The sequence below is a fragment of the Salmo salar genome, chromosome ssa15 (assembly GCF_905237065.1).
Source record: "Salmo salar chromosome ssa15, Ssal_v3.1, whole genome shotgun sequence".
In the NCBI taxonomy this organism is placed as follows: Eukaryota; Metazoa; Chordata; class Actinopteri; order Salmoniformes; family Salmonidae; genus Salmo; species Salmo salar.
The window spans coordinates 64,860,033-64,873,524 of record NC_059456.1 but is presented as its reverse complement, the minus strand read 5'-3'; the positions used below and the strand labels follow the sequence as shown (position 1 = coordinate 64,873,524).

Below are 13,492 nucleotides of genomic sequence, written 5' to 3'. Positions count from 1 at the left end.
AGACTGCCCTGAACTGCCGGAGTGGCCAGACTGCCCTGAACTGCCGGAGTGGCCAGACTGCCCTGAACTGCCGGAGTGGCCAGACTGCCCTGAACTGCCGGAGTGGCCAGACTGCCCTGAACTGCCGGAGTGGCCAGACTGCCCTGAACTGCCAGAGTGGCCAGACTGCCCTGAACTGCCAGAGTGGCCAGACTGCCCTGAACTGCCAGAGTGGCCAGACTGCCCTGAACTGCCAGAGTGGCCAGACTGCCCTGAACTGCCAGGGTGGCCAGACTGCCCTGAACTGCCAGGGTGGCCAGACTGCCCTGAACTGCCAGGGTGGCCAGACTGCCCTGAACTGCCAGGGTGGCCAGACTGCCCTGAACTGCCAGGGTGGCCAGACTGCCCTGAACTGCCAGGGTGGCCAGACTGCCCTGAACTGCCAGGGTGGCCAGACTGCCCTGAACTGTCAGGGTGGCCAGACTGCCCTGAACTGTCAGGGTGGCCAGACTGCCCTGAACTGCCAGGGTGGCCAGACTGCCCTGAACTGCCAGGGTGGCCCGCCTGCCCTGATCTGCCAGGGTGCCCGGCCTGTCAGGATCAGCCCGAGTGGTCCTCCTGCCCTCCGGTCCAGCCCGAGTGGTCCTCCTGCCCTCCGGTCCAGCCCGAGTGGTCCTCCTGCCCTCCGGTCCAGCCCGAGTGGTCCTCCTGCCTTCCGGCCCAGCCCGAGTGGCCCGCATGCCTTCCGGCCCAGCCCGAGTGCCCCGCATGCCTTCCGGCCCAGCCCGAGTGGCCCGCATGCCTTCCGGCCCAGCCCGAGTGGCCCGCATGCCTTCCGGCCCAGCCCGAGTGGTCCGCCTGCCCTGATCTGCCAGGGTGCCCGGCCTGTCAGAATCAGCCCGAGTGGCCCTCCTGCCCTCCGGCCCAGCCCGAGGGGCCCTCCTGCTCTCCGGCCCAGCCCGAGGGGCCCTCCTGCTCTCCGGCCCAGCCCGAGGGGCCCTCCTGCTCTCCGGCCCAGCCCGAGGGGCCCTCCTGCTCTCCGGCCCAGCCCGAGGGGCCCTCCTGTCCCCCGGCCCAGCCCGAGGGGCCCTCCTGTCCCCCGGCCCAGCCCGAGGGGCCCTCCTGTCCCCCGGCCCAGCCCGAGGGGCCCTCCTGTCCCCCGGCCCAGCCCGAGGGGCCCTCCTGTCCCCCGGTCCAGCCCGAGGGGCCCTCCTGTCCCCCGGCCCAGCCCGAGGGGCCCTCCTGTCCCCCGGCCCAGCCCGAGGGGCCCTCCTGTCCCCCGGGCCAGCCCGAGGGGCCCTCCTGCCCTCCGGCCCAGCCCGAGGGGCCCTCCTGCCCTCCGGCCCAGCCCGAGGGGCCCTCCTGTCCTCCGGCCCGGCCCGAGGGGTCCGTCTGCCTGGCGCAGCTATCGGCTCCACCGAAGTGGGCGACGCCGAGGGTGGAGCAGGGTCCACGTCCTGCACCGGAGCCACCTCCAGGATAGGTGGGTTGGGGAGGGAGGGTGTAGCACAGTGCCGTCGTTGACGGCAGCCACCCTCCCTTCCCTCCCTTATTGTTTAGGGGGTATTGCTTTTTGGTTTTGTTGGGGTAATGGGGATTTTTTGTGTTTTCTTTTAAGGTGCATTCCGGGGTCTGCACCTTTAGGGGGGGGTAATGTCACGTCCTGACCAATATTTAGGTATTATTTCTATTATATTTGGTCAGGACGTGGCAGAGGTATATTTGTTTTGTATTATGGGGTTTTGTGTGTGGTGTAGTGGGGTGTATTAGTTTGGTATAGGTTCTAGGTTTGTTTTTCTATGTGTAGTTTTGGGTGCTGGTGTTTCTTGTTGCCTCTGATTGGGAGTCCCATAAGTAGGTGTGTGTTTGTTTGGTTTTCGTGGGTAGTTGTTTTTGCACTGCGTGTTGTGTGCCTGCAAAACTGTTCCTGTCGTGTATATTGTTTTCCAGTGGATGCGTTACTCCTTTTTTTGAATTAAAACATGAGCATCCATATTCCCGCTGCAGTTTGGTCTATTCAACACGGCTCTTTTTGTGACACATGGAGTGTAATGTGAAGGGGATTTTGTTGAGGTGGGCAATCAGTTGCTCTGCTACACACTTTTCAGTAAAGTCAACACCACAGGTAGTATACTAATGGGCCTGTAGTTACTCACGTCAGCATAGTCACCTGATTTAATGATGTTGTTACGGCCGACTTCCAGACATTTGGAAACACCCCCTGACCAATACATGTGTTGGTGACCTTAGTAATGGGGCCAGTGAGTGATTTTTGTAGTTTTAAGAAAGGTAGAGTCCAGCCAAAACACATATTTGTCTTTAGAGTTCTTTAGTGAGTTAATCATCTTGTTCACCTCTGACTCAGAAACCTCCTTTATGGTGAAGACAGGTTGAGTCTCATTCACTGGCGCTGAGCCCAAGAAACCAGTGGAGAAGTTGTGTGTGAGTACCTTGACAAAGACAACAAAGTATGAGTTGATGTCAGGTGCGTCGTAGAAAGTGATGTCAGGTGCGTCGTAGAAAGTGGACCAAAGCACAGCGGGTATCTTGCTCATCTTCTTTTATTTATATAAGTGAACACTTAAACAAAATAAATAGACGTAAACCAACAGTTCCGTAAGGACACAAGGACTATACGAAAAACAACTACCCACAAACACAAGAGAAAATAAACCCACTTAAATATGACCTCCAATTATAAGCAACGACAACCAGCTGCTTCTAATTGGAGGTTGTTCCCAAAACTAACATAGAAATTGAAAAACTAGAAAACCCACATAGAAATAGAAAACAGAACATACACCAAAAACCCCCGAAACACACAAAACAAACACCCCCTGACACGCCCTGACCAAACTACAATAACAAATAACTCCTTTTACAGGTCAGGATGTTACAGTTGAAGGCTGTTGCTATTTTGACTGCATCCTGTGTTAGACTGACATTCACATTGATTTCTAGTATTTTTACAGTGTTACCATGGTCTTTCCCTGTCAGCTTATTTATATTCTCCCAGATCAATTTAGAATTTTCCTTAGCTTCACCAATTATGTTAATAAAAAAAGTTTGCCTTGGCCTGTCTGATTTCTTTCATTGCCTTATTTCTCTCAACATGGTAAACCTACATCCATCATGTTCTAATTTGGACTTCAGGGCTATTTTTTGGTGCATGATCTCGTTCTTTCACACAAATGATCAAGGAACCCACCAGGTACAACCCTAAATCCGAAAACATGGGCGCCCTCATAGAAATTATCCTGACCAACTTGCCCTCCAAATACACCTCTGCTGTTTTCAAATCAGGATTTCAGCGATCACTGCCTCATTGCCTGCATCCGTTATGGGTCCGCGGTCAAACGACCACCCCTCATCATTGTCAAACGCTCCGTAAAACACTTCTGCGAGCAGGTCTTTCTAATCGACCTGGCCTAGGTATCCTGGAAGGAAGTTAATCTCATCCTGTCAGTTGAGGATGCCTGGTTGTTCTTTAAAAGTAATTTCCTCACCATTTTAAATAAGCATGCCCCTTTCAAAAAATGTAGATCTAAGAACAGATATAGCCCTTGGTTCACTCCAGACCTGACTGCCCTCGACCAGCACAAAAACATCCTGTGGCGTATTGCACTAGCATCGAATAGTCCTCGGGATAGGCAACTTTTTAGGGAAGTCAGGAACCAATACACACAGTCTGTTTGGAAAGCAAAGGATAGCTTTTTCAAACAGAAATTTGCACCCTGTAGCTCTAACTCCCAAAACTTCTGGGACACTAAAGTCCATGGAAAATAAGACCACCTCCTCCCAGCTGCCCACTGCACTGAGGCTAGGAAACACTGTCACCACCGATATATCCACAATAATCGAGAATTTCAATAAGCATTTCTCTACGGCTGGCCATGCTTTCCTACTGGCTACCCCAACCCTGGCCAACAGCTCCGCACACCTCACAGCTACCTGCCCAAGGCTCCCCAGCTTCTCCTTCACCCAAATCCAGATAGCAGAGGTTCTGAAAGAGCTGCAAAACCTGGACCCGTACAAATCAGCTGGGCTAGACAATCTGGAATCTCTTCCTAAAATTATCCAGCACCATTGTTGCAACCCCTATTACTAGTCTGTTCAACCTCTCTTTTGTATCGTCCGAGATTCGTAAAGATTGGAAAGCTGCCGCGGTCATCCTCCTCTTCAAAGGGGGAGACACTCTAGACCCAAACTGTTATAGACCTATATCCATCCTGCCCTGCCTTTCTAAAGTCTTCAAAAGCCAAGTTAACAAACAGATCACTGATCATTTCGAATCCCACCGTACCTTCTCCGCTGTGCAATCCAGTTTCCGTGCTTGTCACGGGTGCACCTCAGCCATGCTCAAGGTACTAAACAATATCATAACCGAAAAAAGACAGTAATGTGCAGCCATCTTCATCGACCTGGCCAAGGCTTTTGACTCTGTCAATCACCGTATTCTTATCGGCAGACTCAACAGCCTTGGTTCGCAAATGACTGCCTCGCCTGGTTCACCAACTACTTCTCAGATAGAGTTCAGTGTGTCAAATCGGAGGGCCTGTTGTCCGGACCTCTGGCAGTCTCTATGGGGGTACCACAGGGTTCAATTCTCGGGCCGACTCTTTTCTCTGTAAATGTCAATGTTGCTCTCGCTGCGGGTGATTCCTTGATCCACCTCTACAACACTCTTTCTGTGGCCTCCAAATGCTAGTAAAACTAAATGCATGCTCTTCAAATCATCGCTGCCCGCACCCGCCAGCCTGACTAGCATCACTACTCTGGACGGTTCTGACTTAGAATATGTGGACAACTACAAATACCTAGGTGTCTGGCTAGACTGTAAACTCTCCTTCCAGACTCATATTAAGCATCTCCAATCAAAAATTAAATCTAGAATCGGCTTCCTATTTCGCAACAAAGCCTCCTTCACTCACGCTGCCAAACATACCCTCGTAAAATTGACTATCCTACCGATCCTCGACTTCAGCGATGTCATTTACAAAATAGCCTCCAACACTACTCAGCAAACTGGATACAGTCTATCACAGTGCCATCGGTTTTGTCACCATAGCCCCATATACCACCCACCACTGCGACCTGTATGCTCTCGTCGGCTGGCCCTCGCTACATATTCATCGCCAGACCCACTGGCTCCAGGTCATCTATAAGTCTTTGCTATGTAAAGCTCCGCCTTATCTCAGCTCGCTGGTCACCATAACAACACCCACTTGTATCACGTGCTCCAGCAGGTATATCTCACTGGTTATACCCAAAGTTAACACCGACTTTGGCCGCCTTTCCTTCCAGTTCTCTGCTGCCAATGACTGGAACGAATTGCAAAAATCGCTGAAGTTGGAGACTTATATCTCCCTCACTAACTCCCTCAGACAGCATCAGCTGTCTGAGCAGCTTACCAATCGCTGCAGCTGTACATAGCCCACCTGTAAATAGCCCACCCAACTACCTACCTCATTCCCATACTGTTTTATTAACTTTTTTGCTCTTTTGCACACCAGTATTTCTACTTCCACATCATCATCTGCATATCTATCACTTCAGTGTTAATTTGCTAAGTTGTAATTACTTCGCTTCTATGGACTATTTATTGCCTTACCACCTTACTCCGTTTGCACACACTGTATATAGATTTTTCTATTGTGTTATTGACTGTACTTTTGTTTATCCTATGTTTAACTCTGTGTTGTTTTTTGTCGCACTGCTTTGCTTCATCTTGGCCAGGTCGCAGTTGTAAATGAGAACTTGTTCTCAACTGGCCTACCTGGTGAAATAAAAAAATATAACATTTTCATCAGTTTCCAGATTTCTCCATTTAGCCAAGGAAGAGTGCTCTTTTGGCCAGGTTTTGATTTCCTTGTAGCCATTTGTAGTCTGGATTGTGGATAAAAAAACCTGACTGTCAGCTTCCACATTTTTATAGGACAGAACATCATTACAGTTAATTCCCGTAATTTCTTTTTCAAAATCATTTAACTCACCCTTAGGTATTCTGAGCTGATCAGGCTTGCAGTGCCTTGCAAAAGTATTATTCCCCTTTGGCATTTTTCCTATTTTGTGCATTACAACCTGTAATTTTAATTCATGTAATGGAAATGGACAAAATTGTCTATATTGGTGAAGTGAAATGAAAAAATTACTTGTTTCAAAAAATTCAAAAAATAAATAAATGGAAAAGTGGTGCGTGCATATATACTGCTCAAAAAATAAAGGGAACACTTAAACAACACATCCTAGATCTGAATGAAAGAAATAATCTTATTAAATACTTTTTTCTTTACATAGTTGAATGTGCTGACAACAAAATCACACAAAAGTAATCAATGGAAATCCAATTTATCAACCCATGGAGGTCTGGATTTGGAGTCACACTCAAAATTAAAGTGGAAAACCACACTACAGGCTGATCCAACTTTGATGTAATGTCCTTAAAACAAGTCAAAATTAGGCTCAGTAGTGTATGTGGCCTCCACGTGCCTGTATGATCTCCCTACAACGCCTGGGCATGCTCCTGATGAGGTGGTGGATGGTCTCCTGAGGGATCTCCTCCCAGACCTGGACTAAAGCATCCGCCAACTCCTGAACAGTCTGTGGTGCAACGTGGCGTTGGTGGATGGAGCGAGACATGATGTCCCAGATGTGCTCAATTGGATTCAGGTCTGGGGAACGGGCGGGCCAGTCCATAGCATCAATGCCTTCCTCTTGCAGGAACTGCTGACACACTCCAGCCACATGAGGTCTAGCATTGTCTTGCATTAGGAGGAACCCAGGGCCAACCGCACCAGCATATGGTCTCACAAGGGGTCTGAGGATCTCATCTCGGTACCTAATGGCAGTCAGGCTACCTCTGGCGAGCACATGGAGGGCTGTGCGGCCCCCCAAAGAAATGCCACCCCACACCATGACTGACCAACCGCCAAACCGGTCATGCTGGAGGATGTTGCAGGCAGCAGAATGTTCTCCACGGTGTCTCCAGACTCTGTCACGTCTGTCACGTGCTCAGTGTGAACCTGCTTTCATCTGTGAAGAGCACAGGGTGCCAGTGGCGAATTTGCCAATCTTGGTGTTCTCTGGGAAATGCGAAACGTCCTGCACGGTGTTGGGCTGTAAGCACAACCCCCACCTGTGGACGTCGGGCCCTCATACCACCCTCATGGAGTCTGTTTCTGACCGTTTGAGCAGACACATGCACATTTGTGGCCTGCTGGAGGTCATTTTGCAGGGCTCTGGCAGTGCTTCTCCTGCTCCTCCTTTCACAAAGGCGGAGGAATCGGTCCTGCTGCTGGGTTGTTGCCCTCCTACGGCCTCCTCCACGTCTCCTGATGTACTGGCCTGTCTCCTGGTAGCGCCTCCATGCTCTGGACACTACGCTGACAGACACAGCAAACTTTCTTGCCACAGCTCGCATTGATGTGCCATCCTGGATGAGCTGCACTACCTGAGCCACTTGTGTGGGTTGTAGACTCCGTCTCATGCTACCACTAGAGTGAAAACACAGCCAGCATTCAAAAGTGACCAAAACATCAGCCAGGAAGCATAGGAACTGAGAAGTGGTCTGTGGTCCCCACCTGCAGAACCACTCCTTTATTGGGGGTGTCTTGCTAATTGCCTATAATATCCTCCTCTTGTCTATCCATTTGCATAACAGCATGTGAAATGTATTGTCAATCAGTGTTGCTTCCTAAGTGGACAGTTTGATTTCACAGAAGTGTGATTGACTTGGAGTTACATTGTGTTGTTTAAGTGTTCCCTTTATTTTTTTGAGCAGTGTATATTCACCCCTTTCGCTATGAAGCCCCTAAATAAGATCTGGTGCAACCAATTACCATCAGAAGTCACATAATTAGTTCAATAAAGTCCACCTGTATGCAATCTAAGTCTCACATGATCTATCACATGATCACACCTGTTCTGAAAGGCCCCAGAGTCTGCAACACCACTAAGCAAGGGACACCACCAAGCAAGCAGCACATTGAATACCAAGGAGCTCTCCAAACAAGTCAGGGACAAAGTTCTGGAGAAGTACAGATCAGGATTGGGTTATAAAATATGTCTGAAACTTTCAAAATCCCACGGAGCACCAATAAATTATTTGTTTTAAATGGAAAGAATATGGCACCACAACAAACCTGCCCACCAGGGCTGCCCACCAAATCTCACAGACCAGGCAAGCAGGGCATTAATCAGAGAGGCAACAAAGAGACCAAAGATAACCCTGAAGGAGCTGCAAAACTCCACAGCGGAGATTGGAGTATCTGTCCATAGGACCACTTTAAGCCGTACACTCCACAGAGTGAAGACTGGCCAGAAAAAAAGGCATTGCTTAAAGAAAAAAATAAGCTAACATGTTTGGTGTTCGCAAAAAGGCATGTGGGAGACTCCCCAAACATATGGAAGACGGTACTCTGGTCAGATAAGACTACAATTTTGCTTTTTGGCCATCAAGGAAAATGATATGTCTGGCGCAAACCCGACACCTCATCACCCCGAGAACACCATCCCCACAGTGAAGCGTGGTGGTGGCAGCATCATGCTGTGGGGATGTTTTTCATCAGCAGGGACTGGGAAACTGGTCAGAATTGAAGGAATGATGGATGGTGCTAAATACATGGAAATTCTTGAGGGAAACCTGTTTCCGTCTACCAGAGATTTAAGACTGGGATGGAGGTTCACCTTCCAGCAGGACAATGACCCTAAGCATACTGCTAAAACAACACTCGAGTGGTTTAAGGGGAAACATTGAAATGTCTTGGAATGGCCTAGTCAAAGCCCAGACCTTAATCCAATTGAATCTGTGGTGTGAGTTAAAGATTGCTGTACACCAGCAGAACCCATCCAACTTGAAGGAGCTGGAGCTGTTTTGCCTTGAGGAATTGGCAACAATCCCAGTGACTAGATGTGCCAAGCTTGTAGAGACATACCCCAAGAGACTTGCAGCTGTAATTGCTGTAAAAGGTGACTCTACAAAGTATTGACTTTGGGGGGGGGGGGTAAATAGTTATGCACGTTCTGTTTTTTTATTTCTTGTTTGTTCACAATAAAAAATATTTTGTATCTTCAAAGTGGTAGGCATGTTGTGTAACTGAAATGATACAACCCCCCCAAAATCAATTTTATTTCCAGGTTGTAAGGCAACAAAATAAGAAAATGCCAAGGGGGTGAATACTTTCGCAAGTCACTGTAAACAAAGATAAACAATCAAATCATTACTTTAAGACATGAAGCTCAGTCAATACTTGAACATTTGAAGAACTTTGGAAGTTTCTTCAAGTGCAGTCACAAAAACACTCAAGCTCTATGATGAAACTGGCTCTCATGAGTACCGCCACAGGAAAGGAAGACCTAGTTACCTCTTTTTTTGTCTTTCTTTTATGTAACCTTTATTTAACTAGGCAAGTCAGCAGATGATAAGTTCATTAGATTTACCAGCCTCAGAAAATACAGCCCAAATATATGCTTCACAGAGTTCAAGTAACAGACACAGCTCAACATCAACTGTTCAAAGAGACCGCGTGAATCAGGCCTTCATGGTCGAATTGCTGCAAAGAAACCACTACTAAAGAGCACCAATAAGAAGAGACTTGATTGGGCCAAGAAACACGAGCAACGGACATTAGACCGGTGTAAATCTGTGCATTGGTTTGATGAGTCCAAATTTGCGATTTTTGGTTCGAACCACCGTGTCTTTGTGAGATGCAGAGGATGTGAACGGATGATCTTGCAAGTGTGGTTCCCACTGTGAAGCAAGGAGGAGGTGTGATGGTGTGTGGGTGCTTTGCTAGTGACACTTTCTGTGATTTATTTAGAATTCAAGGCACACTTAACCAGCATGGCTACCACAGCATTCTGCAGCGATACACCATCCCATCTGGTTTGGGCTGAGTGGGACTATCATTTGTTTTTCAACAGGACAATGACCCAACACACCTCCAGGCTGTGTAAGGGTTATTTTACCAAGGAGGAGAGTGATGGTGTGCTGCATCAGATGACCTGGCCTCCACAATCACCTGACCTCAAACCAATTGAGATGGTTTGGGACGATTTGGACCTCAGAGTGAAGGAAAAGCAGCCAACAAGTGCTCAGCATATGTGGGAACTCCTTCAAGACTGTTGAAAAAGCATTCCAGGTGGAGCTGGTTGAGAGAATGCCAAGAGTGTTCAATGCTGTCATCAAGGCAAAGGGTGGCTAATCTGAAGATTCTAAAATATACTTTGATTTGTTTAACACTTTTTTGGTTACTGCATGATTCCTGTGTTATTTCATAGTTTTGATGTCTTCACTATTATTCTACAATGTAGAAAATAGTAAAAATAAAGAAAACCCCATGAATGAGTAGATGTGTCCAAAATTTTGACTTGTACTGTAAATCAATCGTTTTTTGTATTCCGAAAATGTCTGAAACATTAACTTTCCTGACCATGCTATAGGTCATGTAACTGTTTGTTACACGCAATATGCTTTGTGGACGTCACCGGACAGATGATGAATTCGAGAACTTTTTGGAATGACACTGCAAATGTTCAAGTACCCCCCTTGTAGTCCCTTGGGTTTAGCTCGTTGGTCCCAGATGACTCGAGAGTGATATATATATTTTCAGTGTTTTCTGACTGATGGGTTTAGGCTGTTAAGTTTTGATTGGGGGTAGTTCGGTAGTGCAATTAACTATCCCTCGTGCTTGCACTGGATGAGAGGATCTAATTAAAACAGCTTGCGTGCCAGTAAGCAGAGTTGGTAATCACGTATTGGGACTTGTATACACTATGTTTGGACAGTCAAAGTTCATCTTGGAGACAGACGACTCAAGAGAAATCATGGAACCATAGCACTCCACTGCCATCCACTCCGGTGAGTTTTTTTTAGCTTGGAGGTGTTAGGCCCAGGGTTGAAGTGTCTGTCCCTAGAGAGCAGGAGGGTAGCAGTTTCCGATAGATGTTGAAGGACTTGTTTGTTACTCCCAAGTGTTTCAGTCAAGTAGGAAGCGAGGTAGACTTGGCCATTAATCAGGACATCATGCTGTGTCCTGTCCGGAGATGGCATTCCCCAACGCCAACAGTAGATTGACTGTGTCATCCCAGCAAGGATGCACTGAGATTATCAATAGAACACAGCTACATAGCTGACAATTTTACTAGAGATAAAACGCATAATTGCGCTTTAAATCTTTGTGAGTTATTTAGCTGGGGTCGGCGTACACAACCTGGTCTCAGAGCATTTCGTATTATTCTGTATCTAAAGCCAAGACACTCTACTGTGGTTACTTAAGGCAAAAATGAAAGGTGAATAGTTGGTCGGAGTGGGCGTAAAACGTGAACGTCTAGCAACCTAAAGGCTGCGAGTTTGAATGTCATAATGGACAACTTTAGCATTTTAGCTAATTAACAACTTTTCAACTACTTACTACTTTTTAGCTACTTTGCAACTACTTAGAATGATAGCTAACCTTTCCCCTAACCTTAACCCTTTTAACTAACCCTTCCCCTAACTTTAATAATTTAACCTAACTCCTAAACTTAACCCTGACCTTAATCCTAACCCCTAACCCTAACCCCTAGCTAATGTTAGTGAGCTAGCTAACATTAGCCACCTAGCTATAATTCTTAAAATATCATACATTTTGCAAATTCGTAACATATTGTACGTTTTGCAGGTTTGCAAATTCACAACATATAATATGATTTGTAATTCGTAATATATCAGACAAAATGGGTGATGGACATCCATAAATTAATGCATATCATATGAAACATAACAGATCAAACTAAAAGCTTGTCTCGGATTTTGTCACACCCTGATCTGTTTCACCCCCCTCCAGGTGTCGCCCATCTTACCCATTATCCCCTGTGTATTTATACCTGTGTTCTCTGTTTGTCTGTTGCCAGTTCATCTTGTTTGTTCAAGTCAACCAGCGTTTTGTCCAAGCTCCTGCTTTTTCCAGTTTCTCGCCCTCCTGGTTTTCACCCTTGCCTGTCCTGACTCCGAGCCCGCCTGCCTGACCACTCTGCCTACCCCTGACCCTGAGCCTGCCTGCCAACCTGTACCTTTGCCCCCCTCTGGATTACCGACCTCTGCCTTACCCTGACCACCGCCCGGTACCGTTGCCCCACCTCTGGTTTACTGACCCCTGCCTGACCCCTGCCTATCTAAGTTGCCTGCCCCTGTTGGAATATTAAACTATTGTTTATTCGACGTGGTCTGTATCTGGGTCTTACCGTCATACCTGATAGATTTACGTACAGAATAATACGAAATGCTCTGAGACCAGGTTGGCATACACCTGATCTTTTAGATAAAATAACAGAATATGGAGGAGAAGCAGCACCTGCCGTACAGCGCTCCCTTCGATCTGCTATCTTTCTTTACAGTATTAGGAGAACCAATAAGTTGAATACGTATTGACTCAAGACATTTCAGCTTTTCCTTTTTTATTAACTTGTACATTATTTCTGCAAACATAATTCCACTTTGACATTATGTGGTATTGTGTGTAGGCCAGTGACACAAAATGTCAATATAATCAATTCCGGGTAGTAACACAACAAATGTGGAAAAAGTCAAGGGGTGTGACGTGTGAACACTTTCTGAAGGCACTGTATGCAGCGCTAAGGTTGAAAAAGGAGGGTTATGTTGCCCCCTTGTGGCTGCCTGGAGCAGATGCCACTTACCTTGCTTTGCCCATCCTGGCTTCTCAGAGTTCCGTTGGCTTCGCTCATTCTCTGGAATGTTCCCCATCCTGAGAACCCTCCCCCTCCTGAGGAGGACAGCTTGGTGACCTGGGGAGAGATGGAGGATGAGTACTGAGACAATGGGCACAACTGCCATTATACATGATATACCTTATAATGTACACTATATATACACAAAAGTATATGGATTTGCCTATTTCAGCCACACTCGTTGCTGATAGGTGAATAAAATTGAGCACACAGCCATGCAATCTCCATAGTTAAACATTGGCAGTAGAATGGCCATACTGAAGAGGTCAGTGACTTTCAACATGGCGACGTCTCCAACAACTCAATTCGTCAAATTTCTGCCCTGCTAGAACTGCCCCGATCAACTGTAAGTGCTGTTATTGAGAAGTGAAAATGTCTAGGAGCAACAATGGCCCAGCCACAAAGTGGTAGCCACACAAGCTCACAGAACAGGACCACTGAGTGCTGAAGCACATAGCAAGCAAAAATGATCTGTCCTCGGTTACAACACTCACTACCGAGTTCCAAACTGCCTCTGGAAGTCACGGCACCACAAGAACTGTTCGTCGGGAGCTTCGTGAAATGGGTTTCCATGGCCGAGCAGCTGCACACAAGCGGCTCACAATGTGCAATGCCAACCTTCGGTTGGAGTGGTGTAAAGCTCGCCACCATTGGACTCTGGAGCAGTGGAAACGTGTTCTTTTGAGTGATGAATCACACTTCTCCATCTGGCAGTCTGACGGACGAATCTGGGTTTGGTGGATGCCAGGATAACACTACCTGCCCGAATGCATTGTGACAACTGTAA

General features: G+C 47.2%; 1 protein-coding gene across 1 annotated transcript in view; it reads right to left on the bottom strand.

The window, feature by feature from the left end:
- LOC106571916 (cadherin-like protein 26) overlaps positions 1 to 13,492 on the bottom strand; it is a 52,496-nt gene that overhangs the window by 8,101 nt on the left and 30,903 nt on the right. Inside the window, exon 16 of the mRNA XM_014145472.2 lies at positions 12,655 to 12,762. Coding sequence (XP_014000947.1) covers positions 12,655 to 12,762 — 108 coding nt within the window. The remainder of the gene's footprint in view (positions 1 to 12,654; positions 12,763 to 13,492) is intronic.